Below are 20,245 nucleotides of genomic sequence, written 5' to 3' on the forward strand. Positions count from 1 at the left end.
AACCTAGCCAAATTATTTGGCTCAATATGTTAAATCTGAAATAAATCCACCCATTTTCAATTTTAAATGACAAAAGGTTTTTCCAAAAAAATACAACAGAAAATGTACAAAAGTTACAATTTATTCATTATAAACATTTTCCATAAAACATCTCATCTGAACAACATTCATTCATACATTTGGACATTTTGTGCAACATTAATACATTGTAAGTGCAAACAAGACATTTATGAACTATAAAAAACATCAGTCGGAATAACAAATGACAAACAATCTGATCATTAAATACAAACAAAATTCAAAAAACAAGATTCAGTTTAAAAGTCAAGTCATTTTTGTAAAGTGCAAATGATTTTGATTCCATCAGTAAACTCTGAAGTTCAGAGGACATAAAATGAGGCACAAATCTGAGACATTAAAGCGGACAGGAGGGTTTCTGCATACAGTGGCAGTCTTCTCAATATAAAGTAAAAGAAATGACACAGTTACATAAACCCTTTTTAGCGTTTAATAAACGGATGCAGATTAGAACAGGTCACTGACGGTGGTCATGTTAATACCATTTAGACAGGAGATCTGGCAACCGGCACAGTGATATTCCCAAACAGGAACAGACATAAAACATGAAACGGATCTTGTATGGCACCATAGAATCTTCAAAGTGTTCAAATGTGCTCGTGATGTTAGACATCGCTGGGAGTGTGTGTGTTTTTGTTGGGTGTGTTTGGTAGACAACAGCAGCAGGCCTGACGCAGCACTCTCTGTATGTGTGTGTTTCTGTAGGCATAGATCAAAGGGTTCAGCAGAGAGTTTCCTGTGACCGGAACCAATGTGGCATAAGTATACAAAGCCGGAGACGATCCGTCAGCCAAGAGACCATACAAGGCGAAGGGCACCCAGCAGCTGGCGAATGTGGCGAGGATGAGGGCGAGCGTGTGAACCCGGCGGCGCGTGTGTGTGCGCGCAGACGGGAGCGTGTGTCTCTGGAGGGCGATCTGGTGCGAGTGGCGGAGTACGACCCGGCAGATACGAGCGTTGAGCTGCAGCATCAGAGCCAAGGTCAGCAGGAAGCCGCCGCACAGGGTCGCCAGGTGCACTCGGGTCAAAGGGCGAAGGACGCTGCAGGATTCTCCGTCGTGCAAGCAATTCCAGCCCATGGCGGGCAGGGCACCTTGAAGAGCGGCGAGGGTCCAGCCGACGGCCAGAGCGCAGCGCGTCTGCGTGTGCGTGCGGCGGGATCCGTAGGTCAGAGCGCGATGTAGCGACAGGAAGCGGTCCAGAGTGATTCCCAACAGAGAGAACACGGACGCACTGAGCGCGCTCACTAACAGACCCACGCTGCCCAGCTCTAAAGCTTCTGAGTACACGCACCGGCGAGACAGGAAGTGCAGGAGGAGCCCCACCCCTGCCAGGAAGTCCGCCCAGGCCAGGCTGCCAATTAGCAGGAACATAGGAGCCCGCAGAGACGGCGAGGAGAAGATGGTGGCCACCACGATTGCATTTTCACAGCAGATCAGGGCGCCTGAGACGCACAGGGCCACATCCCACGGAGTCATCACCGTGGCCTCCAGGGGCTTAGGGGTGACGTGGGAAGGGGTGAGTTCCAGCATTTGGTTCATCGCCAAGATGACTTCTAAGCCCACTTCAGAGTCGTTCAGGGCCATTGCTGTGGGAGAGGGAGACAGATTCAGTCACGCAATCCACAGAACGGTGACTGTCACATATTCCACTGAGCACTAGAGCTGCTGCGCCCCACGCTCAGGCCTGACCTTATTATGACACGCAGAGGAAGACGGACTGCAGTTAACAACATCGTATTCAATCTGGCATCCCTACAGTCTGCAAGTACTACTAGAGATGCTGGCCAGGGCAAAGACTAATGGAACACTTTATCAGTCAGTCCCCAAGTTAGAACTGCATTGCAATTTTCATGTAAAAAGAAAATTTAATTATACGTCGAAATTCTGCAATTAATACCTGTTACATAATACGATATATTAATATAATATAATAATAATAATCCTGCGATGGCAAAATTTCATTTTCAGCAGCCATTGCTTCAGTCTTTAGTGTCACGTGAACATTTCTTATTATTATCAGCTTTGAAAAAATAATTTTGAAATCTAAAATTCTAAATGAATGCTGTCACAATATTATTCACACAATACTTTATACATATTTATACATAACGGGTTGTTGAAAGTTACATTTTATGCTGTTCATCTTTCATTATTTTCGTCTTGTATTTTGTATTTGGTATAGGTAATGTGCTCTACATTCATGTTTTTTTTTAGCCATTGTTTGTGGAAAGGCTAATTCTGAACTCTTAAGATAACACGTATTTGCCACCTATCGTGCGTATCATCCGAAACTGAAATGCGTTTACCTCACATTAGTTATTCATGTAACATTATTGTTAATATATGTCTAACTCAAACTTGCAAAAATTAGACAAGTGATAGTTCCGGTAGGTTAACAAGCAAACTGTATGGGTATCTCCCTGATCCCAGAGGGTTAAACGTGCGCCTGGCTGGGAATCACCGTTTCGAAGTTCAAAGCAGATTTGATTGCTCCTCAAGCAGACAAGGTTATGTAAAACATACGCGCACCAATAACAGCATCCAGTACTATCCAGTTTACAGCAACGCCACTAGTCACCTCGGATTCAACAAGAGTTCGTAAAGGTGCATAGAGAAGACTTACGGAAGCTGTAGAAGATTGCAGAGCGGACAGTTCTTCACGCCACCATTCAACCGAAGCTCTCGGAGCGCGCCGAAATCTGAGCTCGAGCTGCCGGTGAATCCCGGTTTCCGCCGAGGCGCGAGCAAAAATACGCTTCTCGAGAAAGCGACGTCTCGTTCTTCTTGGTTCCTGCGTAGCTCCGCCGTATCCGCTCTTTCGATCGCTTCTGTGTAACACTCGGCTCCGGTGGGCTGCCAGCTATACCTTCACCGATTCCCCTCTGACGTCAGTTACGATGATGAGGGGCGATTCTGCCGTTCTCCGCCAATCAGGAGGCTCTCAGGGACACCGGCCTCTGTCGTAATTTCATTCATAAAAATACCGCATTCTTTCACCCCGCCCACTGCGACGGCGGGAGAGAGGACAAAGTGTAATCAATCGGCCTTGTTAAAGGCAGTCCGTGCGTGCACCAAAATGCGCTGGGCCTTCATAAAAATCACGGGTGATGGACATCTAACCAGTAAACGTTCATCAGAAAGGGAAAGGCAGGCCTCGAGGGCGTGATCGTGTGATCGAGGGGGAACGTGAGAGTGAGTCACCGCTGTCCGTGGTGCTGAAACGCTCGCTTCCCTGATTGTGACGTAAGTTGTGCCGCACTATTGGGGTACGTGGCACAACTCTACGCTTATTAATTTCACCTCTACCGTAAAATCCTCATCTATAACCTTGTATAAGTGACAAAGCTGAAATATCGCAGCAGACAAGGGACTCGCGCACGCGCATCTGCCTGATGTACCCTTTTTTTTAATTGAATGCTACTATTCGGGTGATTGAAGGTTATAGCTGTGACATAATTTCCCCGCAGATGATGGGTATTATGGCGCTTCCCGGCAGATTTGGCGCGTGGGCGTCGCAGTGTTCGCGTGGCTCTGCATTTCAATGAAGCAGGTGGGCGAGCGCTACGATACTGGGGGAACTCTCCTGTTCTCTATATAAGGACATGGGCTTCCGGTGGTCACCAGCTGGGAAATCTTATAAGCAATACCCCCTTAAGCTTTCTGTGGTCGGGGAGAGTATCTGTGAGTGTCGGTTGAACATGCTGACTGAAGATACTGAACCATTAATTGAACAACCCATCTTTAAGGACCGTTATGATTACCTAAACTGGGGACCTGTTGATTAAATATAGTCTAATCATAATAATAATAATAATAATAATAATAATAATAAATGCATTGAAAGAAAGCCACTCAATAAACAAATGAAATACATTAGTGTACACCAGCAAGTAAAATGTAAAATATCAGTTCAAGCAACCTGCATTTTCTGCTAGTGCCTTTTGAGTATTTATTTGATCCATCCATCCCTGCTAGTCTTTTTCTGAGGTTCGGTACGTTCTGTGAGCTTATGTCAATGGGAGAATCATTTGAAAAGGGTGTTTAGAAATAAGAGCACAGACACTGTTTATCATTCCACCGTTGTATCTCCTTGAGCTCCTTTTTGGCGGGAAGTCTGTGCGCGCGTGTGGTGGGGGGTGTACTGCGGAATTTCTCGCAGTTACCTAATATCTGCAGAGCGCATGCGCGGCTTTATCTCTCTGCACCTAGTTCTCCCTAGAGGAGGACGCCCACTCTCTCTCTATTCACACGGTTTGGCATTACCTATTGATCTGTCTGTGTGTCGTGAGACATTACAAAACAGTTTAAGGAGTGATGGTGTGGGTTAGGGAGATTCTCAGTGGGTTTTAATTAAACGATGGATAGGCACTGAATGTTGACCTGATTTGCATTGATCCCCAGATGTAGCAATGATAGAAGTGACTGCTTCCTCCTACAGAAGCATGCACCTACACATATATATATCATCACCTCCTCTGCTTAGTTTATTACGCTGTGGCTTTTAATTACAATTAAAAAACGGATCATCCAGGAGCATGGCAAGGATGCAGAGGAATTGAGGGGTAGAGAAAGGAGTAGGCTACTTGTTATGTAACTATGCCAAACTCTCTTGCTCTGGCCCTGTTCTGTTTGTATATATTATGTATATTCCAAATTACTTAGTTGCCAAAGTATGCATTTTTGCCTAAATATATTACAAAATGTACAATAAAATGCATTTTAAATTTTTAAAATGCATCTTGGTAAAACAAAAAAAGAGTTTTTTTATACATTTATGCTGTACTGTGTAAATGCAGCGATAATGAAAATATCTACGAAATCGCATATAAATGGCTACAGAATAAATTAGGAAATATAAGTAACCTGCATTCACAATATTACAATTTTCATATGTTTTATAATATATTTAAAAAAACTCAATTCTATATAAAATCTGTAACTAAATGGCATCCATACATAGTCTTTTACATCGTTTTCTCTGAACACGTTTTCTGGGCCATCAGAAACACAGACAAACAGAAAAAAAAGGTCAAAAGAGCCAGTATAGACATGCTGGTGACTGTTCAGTGGTCTGGGGTGCGGGAGACCTGCGTCTTTTGGGAATGAGATGTGACAAATTTCTGCAGCCTGCTTGTAAAGAGGCAGAATATCTTCAGCGGTGTGGATATCAAGACATGGTCGTTTGCCAGTTGGTTGCCATGTTACCTGTCTCACATTACACACCTTCCAGTCTCGCTGAATCAGAGGGCATGACGTCAACACACACACACACACACACACCACATGCTCCTCACAGTTCACAACGACCTTTCGTCTGGAGGACACAGACATTTAGGACTGGATGTTTGTTTGACAGGCACGTGTGCGTTTATGACTCCTACGGTTTTAAGTTTTTAGTTTTGTGCTTTCTGAGCTGAGGTAAAGTTGTTTGCGTTTCTCAGTTCATCAAGTCTTTCACTTTCGACTTGTTGCTGTCCCCAATAACACAACTAAAGTTACAAGCACTCGCTTGTAACTTAAGTTGTGTTATTGGGGTCAGTGTTTCGAAGAGTTAAGTCTGAACAGAAAAGGTTAAGATTCAGAGCTGTTTCACTCTTAGGCTTAGATGCTTTACTGATAACTTAAGTCAACATTTCTTGTTTGAAATGGGGAACCTTGTGCATGTGTTTATTACAGGTAGATCTACTGAAGATTTCTTTGAGGATGAGGTGTGTGTGGGCCGCACTCTGTGGGATTATACTGCTAACGCAGGTTATTAAAACCAATTCACAAACCTCAGGTAAGTGTCGCGGCAATATTGAGATCGTATATAAATGCTGAATAGCTTTACCTTAAAAAATTTTATCTTCCTAAAATCTGCAAATCTAGCCGGACATCATTTTAAATTGCAACTTTTTTTTATTGCTTTATTTTTCTTTATTTTAACCATAATATTTATTGATTTGAGATCATAAAAATAAATGTCACATATTTAAAATCTTTTAACCATGAATCTAGCGTGTTTAAAATCCTATCTGTGAGTTTCGATAAATCGGTTCTTGTATTAAAGCACAGTTTAAGAGTCGAATGTGTCAAGTTTGAGGAAAAAAGTCAGTATTAGTTAGCAGAGCAGTTTATGTCTCTTTTGTTGTGTTGCATTCGAGTGCTGCTGAACAACACTTACTCATGTGTATCAGTTCAGAAAACATTTCTCTCTCTCTCTTATGCAATGTTTTTTATCTGTAATTTATTTGAGAACATTTGCTCTCAAGAGTGTTAGGCGAGAATATGAGCTCACATTTCTTTATGTCTCGATGGCCTGACAGATATACCTATCGGGGACTGTTCTCAGTTCAATTCGTGTAATGGCTGCATCAGCGGAGACCCGGCCCTCAACCTGACACGATGTGTGTGGCAAAGTTGTAACGACGGTAAGAAAACATGTAGTGTATGAGTTTAAATGTATTCTCCTGTGCAATGTCTCTGTTGTTTGTGCGCGCGCACACGTACAGAGGATCCCACCGAAGGACATGTGATCCTAGCCACGGAGAGCCATCTCAGGAACAACCCGGTGAATTATTCAAACGCAAGCACACGCGCAGTTACAGCTGCCGTCCACACAGACATCAGTCTTAGTAAATAATTCAACACCATTATCTACCCTCCTGGAAATAAGTGTGAGGAGACATGAGGAGAGAGAGATGTTCAACAAGAAGCAGCATCTTTTAGTCTATTCATGCTCTGTTGCCAAGGCAACCAACTCTTTGACCCAGTCTCTCTCTCTTTTAGACCCATGTCTAAAAGGCAACTAGGTTTACATTCTGTCTATGCTCACCCTGCTTCACACACTACATTAAACAACAGGTTGAGAACACAGAGACTGAACGACATTATAGCACTTTCTACTCAACTACTCGTCAAGTACATGACATTGATTAAAGTTGATCAAATTGTATTTGCTTTTAAATTCATCATATGTGTATTGTCATGTGACCTACCTGTTGTGTTTTTTTGTCGCTTCACTTCCATTTGCAAATCCACTCCTGTGGCGTCATGCAGTAGCAAGACGCACACTACAGAATCTCGCTAGAAGTAGAAGGTCACCGGGAACTTTTCGCCTAGTTTTTTTTTATAAATAAGCTGACGTACTGCTCAATTAACATTCATTTTTTTCGCCCACTACAGAATGCAGCCCATTCTGAGAGACAGGTTGTGCCAGCTGCCTTCATTTTAAACACGTGCGGTAACTGGTTAAATGAGTTGTTTAACAAACCAGCGTGTTAACGATTACGTTAATAATGTAAAGTAAAGTCAAATGGCGACAAGTAATAGCATAGCAAATTGTTTTTGCAAATAGAACAACCAGAAGCTTCTGACACCGGATGTCTTGCATATTAAAATTAAAATGGCCTCTCCAGCTTACTTAAAAAATAAGCCCAGTTCTATCAAACCTTTACAACTAACTTCTTCATGGAGGTGCTGCTGACTCAGAACATGCATGTGCTGTGCCCTGTTTACAAGCACAGAAAAGCAATCAATAGTGGCAGATATCATTATTTGCCCACAAAAAAAGGATTCTCATAGCTTTCTAAATCATGGTTGAACCTCCGATGTTGACTATGGTAGGACCCTTGCTGTCTATGGAGGGTTAGAAAGCTCTTAGATTTCAGCTTAATTTCTCAACTTATGTTCTGATAAATGTCTTACAGGTTTGGAACAGCATTTTGGGGTGAACTAACCCTTTAACAAGGAAAAGAGCACATATCATAATTTAAACCGGCTCCCATTAGAAGCCTGTATAAAATTCAAGGCAAAGTAAAGTTTGTCTATAAAAAACATTCTCTGGCTCTGCATCCCTTTACCTAAAATCACTACTTCCTAGAGGCTTTCTAGAACCAAGAGTTACAATAATCTGTGTAATAAAGCAAGGCAATTCACTTATCTGACAGTGACTGAATGTCAGTATTTAATATTTCATTTTCAGGAAATGACACAAGATGCATGTCTGACACCAAAGACTTTGGAGGCTGCTCTGTCTACAATGAGACTGGCATGTGCCAAGGCAAGCAAAAATGTGCATATTTGCAAATTTGCGTGTGTGTGTGTGTATATATGCTTATGCGTATGTTTGTTTATTACAGGTGGGTCCGCTGATGGTGGTGGCAAAGGTGAGGCGTTTGTTTTTCACCGTATAAATCCTATTATACCTATTTTTGCTATTTATGTGGTTGAAAGAGATCCAAGCAGACAAAGTCTTTTCTTGAAATTATATTTTAATATTTATAAATAACATAATACAGTAATATAAATATAGTGTAATAAAACTATAAAAGAATAAGTCACAATGAATATGCAGCTTGAATGAATATGAAAAATAATAAAATGTAACCATATCGCAAATTCTGATGCACCAGTTGTTCTTCTTGTTTACCGAATTCTGATTTTGTTAGATACGACCCCTGGGTCAGGCCCTGATTTCTCTCAAGCATCATTTGACCTATCCAGCTTCATCGGAGGAATCATCCTAGTGCTGGTGTTGCAGGCTGGGGCTTTTTTTGCCATGCGCTTCCTCAAAACGAAAGACAGCTCTTATGAAACCATGTAAGTAATAATCTAAATGTGGACTTTTTATTGATGTTTTTTTTTCCTTAAAAGTTTAATGTAGGCATTCGCAGGCAGATGGATTGATTAATTCTGTGTGCGTTCATCATTAACTGTGTTTTGCCATATTCTCTTACAGTGATCAGCCTCAGTGAGAAAATGAGTCATGAATGGGAGAGAGAACTGTGGAACAAAACATAAAGAAAAGCAGATACTCAAAGCAATGAATGTTGAAAAGTCTATACACACTGTTTTCTCTTTTTGCTTGTCCTAAAGCTTTATTAGCCTGTTAACTGCTTTGGTTAAATCACCACTTGAATTTTTGTGTGTACAGAAGAGAGAATGATATAAATATGATTTTATGACAAATATACCACGTAATTATTCACATATGAGTGTGGGCATGTGATTATCCCTCGTGGAGTGAGTTCATATCTGTTTAAGGTGATTTAAATCTCCTGGTTTGGCTCTGTTTCTGTTTGTTACTTTGATCTGAAAGATTATTTTATTTAATTTGTTGAATAACTGCATGCCCTTTGGTCTGCTTTTTATTAAATGTTATGTTTTGTAGGTAGTTGCCTGGACTTATGTAGCATTAAGATTGAATGAAAAATGAAGCAATAAAGTTATTAGACTCTGGATGTTATATGGTGTTAACCCTGTAGATGTCAGTAGAACGATGTTTTTAATCACCTAAACCTCTCTGGGTCCAGAGGATGCATCAGCCACTTACAAGAATTGACATATTTTGTGCTTTTGATATTATTTTAAACGACTTTTTCTCTTTAATCAACAATTAAAATAATTTTAATCCATACTTCAATTTTACAACCAACCTTTTCCCCACCTGTAATTCAAAATTCTTATTGCACAATAGTGTTATGTTTGTATAATGCTGACAGATTTTACTATAGATTTGTACATTAAGACATTTTTACTGTTCACAAGACTGAATTTCACTGTATTCCTCGCACTGGGCTCATTCTCCTGTGTTGGATTCATAGACACAAATTCCCAGACCCATGCACATGCATTCACTCCACACACACATTCAGAAAGACACACACATTCATACTCTCACACTCTCACATTCACACTGCATTCTGCGAGGTTGGTTTCCCTGCAGTGATTCTGTCTGCAGGACTGCCAAATGACTGAAGACACATTGTACACGTCCTGTCTATCACCACACTTTGCTGAAACCACTAACGGAAATCATCACAGAATAGAAAAAAATTTGTAGGAGAGAAGACTGCTAGAATGTGAATCTTAAATGTTAATACAGAAGCAAAACTAATTTGCACATATATTGCGACTGAAACAGCCGAATAACATAAATGAGTGGTTATACTTGGAAATGGATGCATGAAATTATACTTAGGTACATGTAATTTCCAAAGAGAGAGAAAGACTGTGGCTCATGGACTTATAGACTTATATCTTTTCAGTCTAGGAAGGCAAAACTCAAAGAGAAAGCATGAGGAGGACCCAGAAGTAGCAATACAAATGTCTTTGTTAATTTTCGAACGTACAAATCGTATTGTCTTCTCTTTCACTTTTCTCAAATCTTTGAGATGTGCAGATGTCTGTTGTTTTTGCTCACTCTGTGAGGGGGTTGGGTGTGAGGACTGTTGTTTGTCTAGATGAGATACAAAAGCATTAGAGGGACGTAGACATCTGCTCTGTACTAATAGGCCAAGTCGGTAAACGCATTCTCTCTGAATACCGGTTTTTGCATTTTTTCAATATCAACAGGTACTCTTTAAATCAAATTAGTCCAGTAAGGTTTATAATGTAAGGGTAAAGAAAAACTAATTCTCAGATTATGATAAATAAAATAGCGTTTAGAAAATCAAGCAGACAAAAAAACGAAACAAAAAAAACAATGCAAGTACAGTTATCAGATAATGTCTGATAATATAGAACCAAATAAATTAATAAAATAATCATGAAAGGTGTAAAAATGAAAAAATATATATATAATATGCACTCTAAAGGAGAAATATCTGCAGAATGCAAAAAGTCTTACATTAAGAAATCAAACATTGTATAGAAAGCCCCAAGAAATATTTGAATGATTTTCCAATATGATAATTGTAACATAATTGTAACAATTGTGATAAAACAAAAATATAAAACAAATATATGATGATGATATCTGAAAAGAATCATGAAAGATATAAGGAATCAATATCAATCATTTTCAATCATTTTTATTTATATAGATACTCAGAACAGGATAATATATGCATTTTAGAATGAGAAAGATCAAATTAAACACCAGGCGCAGGGAAAAGTGAGGAGTTGCTCTGTTCATTATCTCACTCAGATAACATCCAAGGACAGGGTTTCTGTGCCAGGTCTCGAAAAAAACAAGAGGGAAAAGATACATTTGCACATTATATGAAAAATACTAAACACATAAACAAAAATATACATATAATCAGAGAATAGAAAAGTAAATAAGAAGTATTATTAGGCAGTTTCATCAAAGTTGCCATTGTTTACTTTTTTTTTTTTTGAGAAACGTGGGAAGACGGAGAAGACTCTCATGTCAAATGATCTTTGAAGTCAACAAGTTACACTACATTCTTGTAGAGCATATTTGTAACACTTCCTGAGAATTCATCACAAGTTCATACGAGGCCACCAACCCAACCAATCACAGTCGACATTCACTGCTACCCAAATAAAAAGCATCCAATCAAATACACAAGTAACAGCACACATGGGGTGGAGTGAACGCTGTTTCATGAGTTTTACTGCTGCTTGTTTGGGCATTTAGGGCTTTTTCAGGCTTGTTTGGGGCTTGTTTCAGGCTGAAAACTGGATCGTTGCTGATTTAATTCCCACAAACCTCAAATCCATGCTAAGACTGGTCTGCCTTTACTCGGTATTGAGCATGAGACCAAGAAAATATTTTGTTTTCCACATACTTCAAATATCTTACCATCAGTTTCTGTTTATCCTCTCATAGCTGTAAACAATAATGCACACCTTAGAACAAACACATTGGTATCCTGTTCAGGGTTGACTGTCATCGGGACTAAAAAGGAGTTAATCAAAACATAGAAATGAAATGGAGAACAACACAATTCACAATGACTTTATACAATCATTCTCTTCACGAATGTAGCATGATGCAACCAATCAAGCGTACAAATCCAAAAAGTTAGAGCCGCTTATTGACCTGCATGACCCTAGGCATAGTTGGACTTTATGTGTTTATGAGCATTCCTGCTCTCTTCCAGACCTCCATTCACCACTCAGATAAAACATGGCACAAATAAATGCACTTAAGTATACTGTGATTAACCGAAGATTACGTAATAATACAATTTCTTAGGACAGTTGTACCGTAATTTTTCTTCTACCAGTAATGCTAGTTAGAGCCCTATTTTCCGCTTCGAGTTCTGTTCAGGTCACCATATTCTTGTCTTCTCGCTATTTTGTTTTGCTTGGGTAAGCAAGACTGAAAACATCTGTGTCTTAAGAATAGAAAAAGGGAGAAGTGGTACAAGCCTGCAAGACGGATGAAAGAAATGCTCAGAATGGTTTATGGTGTACTGCTAGATTAGGTGAAATCATATATTTAGATAAGGCATATATACACACACACACACACTCACACAGAAAATACAGAAAATTCTTGTACTTAAGCCAAGAAGAGATAATGACAGCAACAGTAATTCTTTCCTTTAATCTACTCAGGCTGAAAAAGTCAAGTTGGCCTTCAGAGAGACAACACAATACTTTTTAATAGTTCATCGCCTCCTCTGCCTTGAAGGCAGGATATCACACAGCAAAACATATTAATCAAGCAAAAACGTGCTTTTTAATGGGAAATGTATAGAAGAGTAAAAAACAACTAGAAACGTTACTTCAGTCAACAGACAGAGCGTTCCTGTTCAGTTTTTTTTTTAAAATAGAGAATTCTAATTCGTTCATATTAAACGTTTTTAAACACCCTCCTATTTTTAGCTCTTGGAAGTACAAAAGTTCAGTTTCCCCAGTCCTGCGATTCATTTCAGGAAACGAAATTTACGAACATTTCAGTTTATGCATAATGCACTAGGTTTAGTTGACGCGCTCATGAATATTCACGACTCCACACACCTCCAAACCGCGCGGCAAGCGTTTACACCTCACTAAAGAATAAAGTGCAGGTAGGCGAGCAAATTATCACTTTAACCTCTTGGGAAAAAAACACACTCCTTAACCGTTTAGTTTGTTAAGCTCGGAGTTGCTGTCTGAAGTAAGTTAACAGGCAAGCTAGTCGCACGTGCTTCATGGTAGCGGGCACTCTTTAGGAGTCACAACTAAACTCGGTTACACTTGATGTTTTTTTTTCTCGTAACGATGACATGTCGGCGGTTTCGTATCATGTTAGGTTTTTTTCTGTCACTCAAACTTTAATAACTTTGCCGGAGAGTAAAAACAGATAACGATGGATTGCAATTGTTTCTGACGGTTGCACTCACTGGGCTCGCAAAAGTTGTAAGTAAACACGTTATTCCTTTCGTTGGGTGAGTAAACTAGTTAGTGCCTGCATCATACGGTGTACTACACAGTAAGCGTAGTTAAACGATACGCGTTGTTTAGGATTTCGTTCAGACATCGCCAGACGACCTTATTGGTAAGATAACACTGTCGTATTTCAGTCAGTGTACAAGTACACTGCGGATAGTGTAAGTGTGCTTTTCAGAATATACCTGTGGATAGCTTGGAGGTTTAACCTATCTAGACACTGCTCTGATTTTTCTTTCTCTCTTTTGCCCTCTAGTTGTTTCTCGGGATTTTTGTTGTGTTGTTTTCTCAACAGCCCAGTTATGTTTGCTGCCAGCAGCCCAGGTTTGTTCAAAGTTTCTGACACACTCCTGTAATTACTTTCTGCCGCAGTTGTCCTCTTGGTAAAAATGTTACTGTATCGCGTTCCAGGGTGCCACAGTCACCTGTACAATTCCATACGTTCATATCTCCACAATCAGAACAGAGCACAGCCCATCATTGGTAAGAGAGGGACCGCTGTCTAAAATGATTAAGTTCCTGGGGTTAAAGAAACATCCAGAATCTCCATTTTGTGTGTGAACTTGTTTCAGGTCTGAACTCCATCACAGAGGTGTTGGCATATAATCGGACAGCATTGTACTTTTGTGATGTCTGCATCTTGAGAATAACCAAGGCTGATATCAGGAACCACATCATGGGCAGCATTCACAGATACAACTACATTGTAAGTTGTTGGCTTATATATATATATATATATATATATATATATATATATATATATATATATATTTTATCCAACATGACAGGTTGTTGTGTGTTCTTCTATATTTTATGTCTATACATTTTGGGAAACATTGTCTTATTGTGCCAATCTTACAGTGCTTTTATTGCGTTTTTTTGTTTTTGTATGCTTACAATTATGTTTTGAGTTGAATTTTCTTATGTGCACATTTTTGTTTAGATTTAATGCATTCATTTACACTTTATAGAAATTATAGGATGTACAAACTTCAATATAGGCAAAATTATCTTCTACTTGCATTAACCCTTTCATGGTACATGTGGAAGCTGTAACCTCTTTAAACAATTCAGTTTTTTATTTTTATAGTTGCTTTTAATTTTTTTCATTGTTGTGGGTAGAACATATAGGTATCCATCTTTTATTATATCTTGTAGCTTTGAAACCGCAGGCATTTCTTCTTCTCTTGTTGTGATTAAATGCACATTTTATCAACTGCTTTTATTGTGTTGTGATTCTACTTACAGCGGTTTTCCTATATGTTGAAAAAAAAACGATTTTTTTTTTTTTTACTTTTAATAACAGAAATCTCATCATGTACATGGGTGGACCTCAGATACAGACCTGACTCTTTTAGCTCGCCCTCTAATGGATATCTCAAAAAAGGTTGAAAAAAAGGAAGGAACAGGTGATATACAGGTAAAAAAAAAAGTATAAAAAGAATTATTTATTAACCTAAAATCTCCCTACTAACATTTATTTTTTTCTGATAAGGTTCTGAGTGTGGACGAAGTCATCTACAAGGAGATGACGTCATTGCCTGTCCCTGATGGTCTGTCTTTTATGTCTCATCTTATTGCTCCACCTTTCCTTTATTCAACAATTAATGAAAACTTAAGTTCCCTTTCGAGTATAAGTGTATTTTCCATGCAAAGCTCTTTAAGTAAAGAACATAAACCGCGGAAATATTTATTTGTGCTTATTTTCAAATATGTTGTTTGAAGCCTACTTACAGGGCAGTTAATGTTAATTATTCATTTAACAGATGCTTCCATCCAGTGATTAATGAGAATACAAACAGTAGTGATTGATCCAAGATTTAATTTAATCAAGTTTAGCTTTACACTTTAGTTAAGATGAGATTTGGTCATTTTCAAAAAAATTTAAGTCGCTTAAAAAGGTCGGTGCTAAATATTAGATTAAAATAAAAGTTTACGGAAAGACGGCTGTTTAGTAGCACTTAGACTTGATTTTTGACTCGTGTATCTTTTATTAACCCTCATCACATCCTCTTTGCTCAATTGCCTTAGCTTTTGCTCAGATGAAGAAGATTAAGGATCAGCGAAACCCTAATGCGCCTGATTTGCTTGTTCATAAAAGGCCCTCTGAAGGTATGGATACTGCGCTATGTTTAATACGACCTCATCTGTTTTACCATCATACTGCAGTAATTAGATGCTGATTTACGTTTCATCTATTCTGATGTATCTATGTTGGGTGAAGTTAAAGAAACCAGTACTCAAGGACAGCAAGTTCCTGACCATGTGAACGAGACTGCACAACATCCAAATTCAGGATGTTTGGTCCCAACACGCTGTGTATCTACGACACCGAGGTCAAAGTGTTTAAATATGATTGAACCCCAACAAGTCTCAACCACTCCGATGCCAAATCCGTGTCTTTATAAAACCGCAGGTCCTATCAAACCGTTATTCGCATGCCAGAATGTCTCTACACCTCCGAGTGTAGTGGATTCTCATATTTCATTTAGAATGCCTTTTCTAGAAAGCTCCCCAGCTCCGGTCCTCAGCCAACCCATAAATCAGCATCAACCAATACCAGTCAGAATCCTTCAAAGATGTATAATGCCGTCTGAAAGCCAGTGTTTTTCTGAAGCAAGGACAATCTCTGTAGTAAGACCACCAAGACAGTGTATCCCCATCAGAACTCTTTGTGAGAATGACACTGTGCGTGCCGCAGAGGATTATGGGAGCAGTTCTGTCCAGTCATTTGGAGTCGGCTATGAATCACATCCTCTGCACCTGGCCCAAACTATTCCGTATGAGCTGCAAACATCATCTCTTTCAGTGAGCCACGTGGCACCAGAGTTAACTCAGGATGTAACAAACAGGCATGGATTTTTCATGAATGAAAGCTCATCTGATCGTCCACAGCCTGTCAGAGATGTGGATATCGTCATCAAGCAGATCAGAACCCAAATGCTAAAAGAAACGCTACAATCGGCTACAACACATGATTTAATTCTGTTCCACAATGAGTCTAATTTAAAAGAACAAATCAACAGCGGCTGGGAAGCACATGGTAGTGTATTTTTTTTATATATATATATATATGTATGTTGTTGTTCTTTGTGTGATTCTCATTTGTGTTCACAGAGGAGCCTCAATCAGATACCTTAGTAGAAGAAAACACCTTTGTGTTTTCACAAAGTCCAATTGCCCAGTCTCCTCTTACTCAGACTCAAAGTCCTTCAGATCAGTTTCAATCAGTAGAAGATTTTCTTGAAAACTACTGTGGTCCAAGACCTCTTATCGGTGAGTACATGTGCATGTGGTGTTATCCAGCTAAATAATCGCATACAAAAGATGATGATTGATTTAAATTCACTGCGTCAAACTGTGTGTGAGCATGTTTGTCACAGGTCTACAAGCTGTTGTTAAGTGCCAGAGCGTGGATGGGAATCCACCTCCGTGCTGTTACCTGTGTCAGCTGTGCTCTTTGAAGCTGAAGAAGAAAAAAATATTTGGCCATCTGACTGGCTGTGATCACCAGCGAAACTACTTAGTAAGTGTTTCTTCAGGATGACTGAATTAGTGAACTCTCCTTATCTATACAGAACACAGATTTCACAAATATATGCTGTACGGATTATGCAAACGTTACGTTGCCATTTCATCACGTGAATGGCTTTGTGTTGCCAGAAAGCTCTCCATCCGCAACTCTTGCCAAAAAAGCGTAAACGCTGCAACACAAATGACATGCTCAAGGATATTGCTATCAAACTGGAGAAGGAGGAGGGAAGAGGACACATAAAGGCACTGCATATGTTCATCTTATTTTCATAATTTCATGGGAATTAGACGTGATTGTGAAGAGCTGTATGGTAACGTCATGTTGTTCTTAAGGTGATGAGGTTGTCTGCATGTCTCATGAGTGAGGTACTGGAAAAGGATTATCGTTGGTGTAAGTACCGCAGATGAAAGCAAAATACATGATTGTTATACTTCATCAGTGACAGCAAAACCTGTCTCTATATTATTTATTATAAGCATAATTTCTTTATCAAAAAGGCATGAGGGTGTTGAACTGTGGAGCCAATGCGGGGTGGAAATCAAGTTTGTTGTCTTTCAAAGAAGGAACTAACAACACCATAGGTGAGAGAGAGAGAGTCTACAGTCTTTCTTGAAGTTTCATACAAGCTATTTGCATATTGGCAATAATGACTACATTTTAACATATAGACTCTTTAAAATAGAAAAATAAAATAGAAAACTTACACTTTCCCCTAAACAAGATAAGTAAAAATTAATAACAACTGGATATTCAGTGTCTTACTGTTGAGACTATTTCACTCAAACGACTCTTTACCAGGAAGAATCAACTCAAACTTAATAAAACAAGACAAGTTCTTTGGATTTTAGCTTGCAAGGATTGCGCTGTCGGTTGCAAGCGGAGGAAAAGCAGGTTTCCCTCTTTTGCCTCCGAAGCTCAGATCACAAGTTGCTTTATTTATACAGGAAAGGACAGGGTGAGATAAGTAAAAGGAAATGAAGAAACAAGGACTTCAAACATGTTCCTCACATAAATTATCATCAACTACATATCTTTTGTGCGTCAGAATCTTCACTCCTTCAGATTCTTCTGGCGCCCATACCAGTCTAAGATATTATATGGAGGTCATGTTATGACCTAGAACAAAGAGTGAACCGAACTGAAGGGCCACAGGTGCATATAAGTCAATACACAATTCCAACATTCTGTGTCTACCGGGCGGACATGATGTAAAGCCTGGTACCGGTGGACACTAATACACAACTCCATCACTTACATTATTTCTAAATGTTTTTATTATTTTATGTAATATTACTCCTCAAGTAACAAAGCAAAAATAATAATAAAAAAATTATTATAGGCAGATTTTGACTGTATGCATCCTATCCATCTTAAATTCTATGTGATAGTAATCATTTTCAATACTATTTAGGGCAGATAGGTGGATTATAAGCACATTCAATAAATTTACTTCAGACACAAACGGCCTTTTATATGTGCGTAGAGTTTATGCTTTTTCAAAATTATTTTCTAAATTTAGAATTTTTAAATTCACTTTCAAAGATTTTATAAATGTGTTTCTGTTTTTAAAGAAAGTATATTCATGTATTTCTGAAAATATATCTTGAATTATGTCTGAAAATTATTTTGTGTTATTGGTAAATTCTTATTTCTTGATTTTAAGCGTAAATCTAACAAGCATTTGTGAGATTTACACTATTTTGTGCTAAGGATGTTAGAGGCAGATTTCTTTTGTTTCTCAAGGTCCCAGTCAGACTCTCAAACGTCCATCAGGTTCTATGCTGCCCCCTTCTGATGCACGGCGTGGTGGAGCTCCAACCCATCAGATGTCCAAAAAAATGAAGAAAGGTCATCCTAAGAAAGTATTATGTACAAAAAGGGTTAAGGAGCCTGTGTTTAAGGTAAGCCTGTCACTGCAGGAGGGACCTGTTATCATTGAGAGAACATCTCTAAGAGACACTGGCACAGTGGCGCCTGAGATTGAAGACCATAGCCCTGCAACCACAAGCATAGACAATGATGCACCACCTTTAGCTACTAACACACATTCTGAAGTTCAAAAGTGCTTTGACGGCTCTGAGGAAGAGTTCACGAATTCTGCTCATCATGCATACTCTGTTCAGTTTGATCAGCCTCAAGTTGTTCAGTGTTTTGAGCCTTCTCTCAGACCTAGAGACTGTGGTCCAGTGGATGAGGTGGTCACGTTCACTTATGCTGATTGCCCACTGCAGGACTGGTCCTGTATTAACAACCAGTGGATTCTAATGAGGCAAAACCGAGATGGAAATGATTATTCAGAGTGTGCAAGTTACATGCAGTACTGATGAGCATTAGTCTCGAAGCACCAACAAAAAATAGGTTGAGCACCTTTTTGAGAAATGATTTAGCAACAGAATTCCATTACAGAATTATTCATTAATATTTAGTAAGCTCAAAATACTTATATTTCCTGCATATTTCTTTAGTAATGCAGAATAATACACTGATTTTTTTTTCTGTTCAGAATTTATTGGTTGATTTTTTTTATTTTATTTTTTATTTTATTTTTTTTCACCATCAGTGTTTTAATCATTTAACTTCACTGAAAAAGACATTATTGGATTTGGATTTAAATAAAAATGTTTATAGACATTCATTAGCTAAACTGTTGTTTAAATTATACAAATGTATTATGACCTTGGTTCAAATGTATGTTCGAATGAGTTAAAAAGAGTCCAAAAAGATTGCCTATCTGGTTTGAAACTACAAGAGTCATATTATGTCAATATTTAAGAATTGTCAATTCTATCAGCAATTAATATTCTTAAAAATGTGATCTATTTGTAGTAGTTCATTTACATTCAGCAGTGTTGAGTCTTCAGTTCTGTTTAATCCAACAATGCTTTTGCCCTTAACAAGCAAACATGCATTACCTTTTATGTTGTTTTGCTTATGTTGTTTCTTTTGCTTCATGTATAAGTTTGTATTGTTAGTATTGTAACAGTACACTCACGTTTATTCAATAAAAAATTCACAAACCTACCTAAATTGTGTGATAATATTCTAGACATTTGTAGGAAAAGTACTTGTTTGCTATATTAGGCTGCAGTGGTCCAACTTGTTTTTAGCAAAATCGGTATTATAAAGAAAGAAAAGTACATATTTATATACATTTATATTTATTATATATTATATATTTAATTCCAGTTATTTTGAAACAGTACCATGTTTAACCAGGAGATAGCGCCAAATGCCCAAATACCAAACGGAGGAGAACGTGACTAGATTAAATATTATATTTTGAAGTGAATCAAAACGTTAATCGCGTAATAATTTGTATTACAAAGGTATTTAAAATCAAACGGGTTTTTAGGGCAATGTATGTTTAAAGATACAGGTGCGCGTGAACAACAAACTGACCTCAGCAGTTGCTAACCTCGAAACAACCTCGAAACACATTCCCCTCAGTATATTTACTCTCATACATTTAGATATTATTTATTAATAATATATATATATTTCTGTTTATCTACTGGCGTAGTAA

The 20,245-nt window shown here is 38.5% G+C and overlaps 3 protein-coding genes across 6 annotated transcripts; 2 read left to right on the plus strand and 1 right to left on the minus strand.

The window, feature by feature from the left end:
- Positions 1–103: 103 nt before the first annotated feature.
- On the minus strand, positions 104–2,922 carry gpr186 (G protein-coupled receptor 186). Its single transcript, XM_043217197.1, has 2 exons — positions 2,704–2,922; positions 104–1,666 (listed from the first exon to the last, which is right to left on the minus strand). Exon 2 carries the CDS (start codon positions 1,662–1,664, stop codon positions 684–686), a length of 981 nt encoding a protein of 326 aa, XP_043073132.1. The 5' UTR covers positions 1,665–1,666; positions 2,704–2,922; the 3' UTR covers positions 104–683.
- Positions 2,923–3,165: 243 nt separating this feature from the next.
- cd164l2 (CD164 sialomucin-like 2) lies at positions 3,166–9,306 on the plus strand. Of its 4 annotated transcripts, none has more exons than XM_043217202.1 (7): positions 3,166–3,272; positions 5,757–5,859; positions 6,386–6,490; positions 8,044–8,121; positions 8,201–8,227; positions 8,510–8,660; positions 8,800–9,306. In XM_043217202.1, exons 2-7 carry the CDS (start codon positions 5,784–5,786, stop codon positions 8,813–8,815), a joined length of 453 nt encoding a protein of 150 aa, XP_043073137.1. In that variant the 5' UTR covers positions 3,166–3,272; positions 5,757–5,783; the 3' UTR covers positions 8,816–9,306. The 4 variants fall into 4 exon arrangements, with proteins under 4 accessions (XP_043073137.1, XP_043073134.1, XP_043073133.1 ...); XM_043217199.1 differs by having other exon boundaries at positions 3,189–3,323; XM_043217198.1 differs by lacking the exon at positions 3,166–3,272 and adding an exon at positions 5,317–5,436.
- A 4,022-nt stretch (positions 9,307–13,328) lies between these two features.
- si:ch211-199g17.2 lies at positions 13,329–19,743 on the plus strand. Its single transcript, XM_043216991.1, has 14 exons — positions 13,329–13,348; positions 13,444–13,511; positions 13,599–13,670; positions 13,760–13,893; positions 14,494–14,607; positions 14,683–14,740; positions 15,219–15,299; positions 15,412–16,230; positions 16,305–16,463; positions 16,571–16,713; positions 16,851–16,964; positions 17,055–17,112; positions 17,220–17,303; positions 18,466–19,743. The coding sequence occupies exons 2-14, from the start codon at positions 13,490–13,492 to the stop codon at positions 19,044–19,046; spliced, it is 2,439 nt and encodes an 812-aa protein (XP_043072926.1). The 5' UTR covers positions 13,329–13,348; positions 13,444–13,489; the 3' UTR covers positions 19,047–19,743.
- The last annotated feature ends 502 nt before the right edge of the window (positions 19,744–20,245 follow it).

Source organism: Puntigrus tetrazona, chromosome 19, assembly GCF_018831695.1.
Source record: "Puntigrus tetrazona isolate hp1 chromosome 19, ASM1883169v1, whole genome shotgun sequence".
NCBI classification, from domain to species: Eukaryota; Metazoa; Chordata; class Actinopteri; order Cypriniformes; family Cyprinidae; genus Puntigrus; species Puntigrus tetrazona.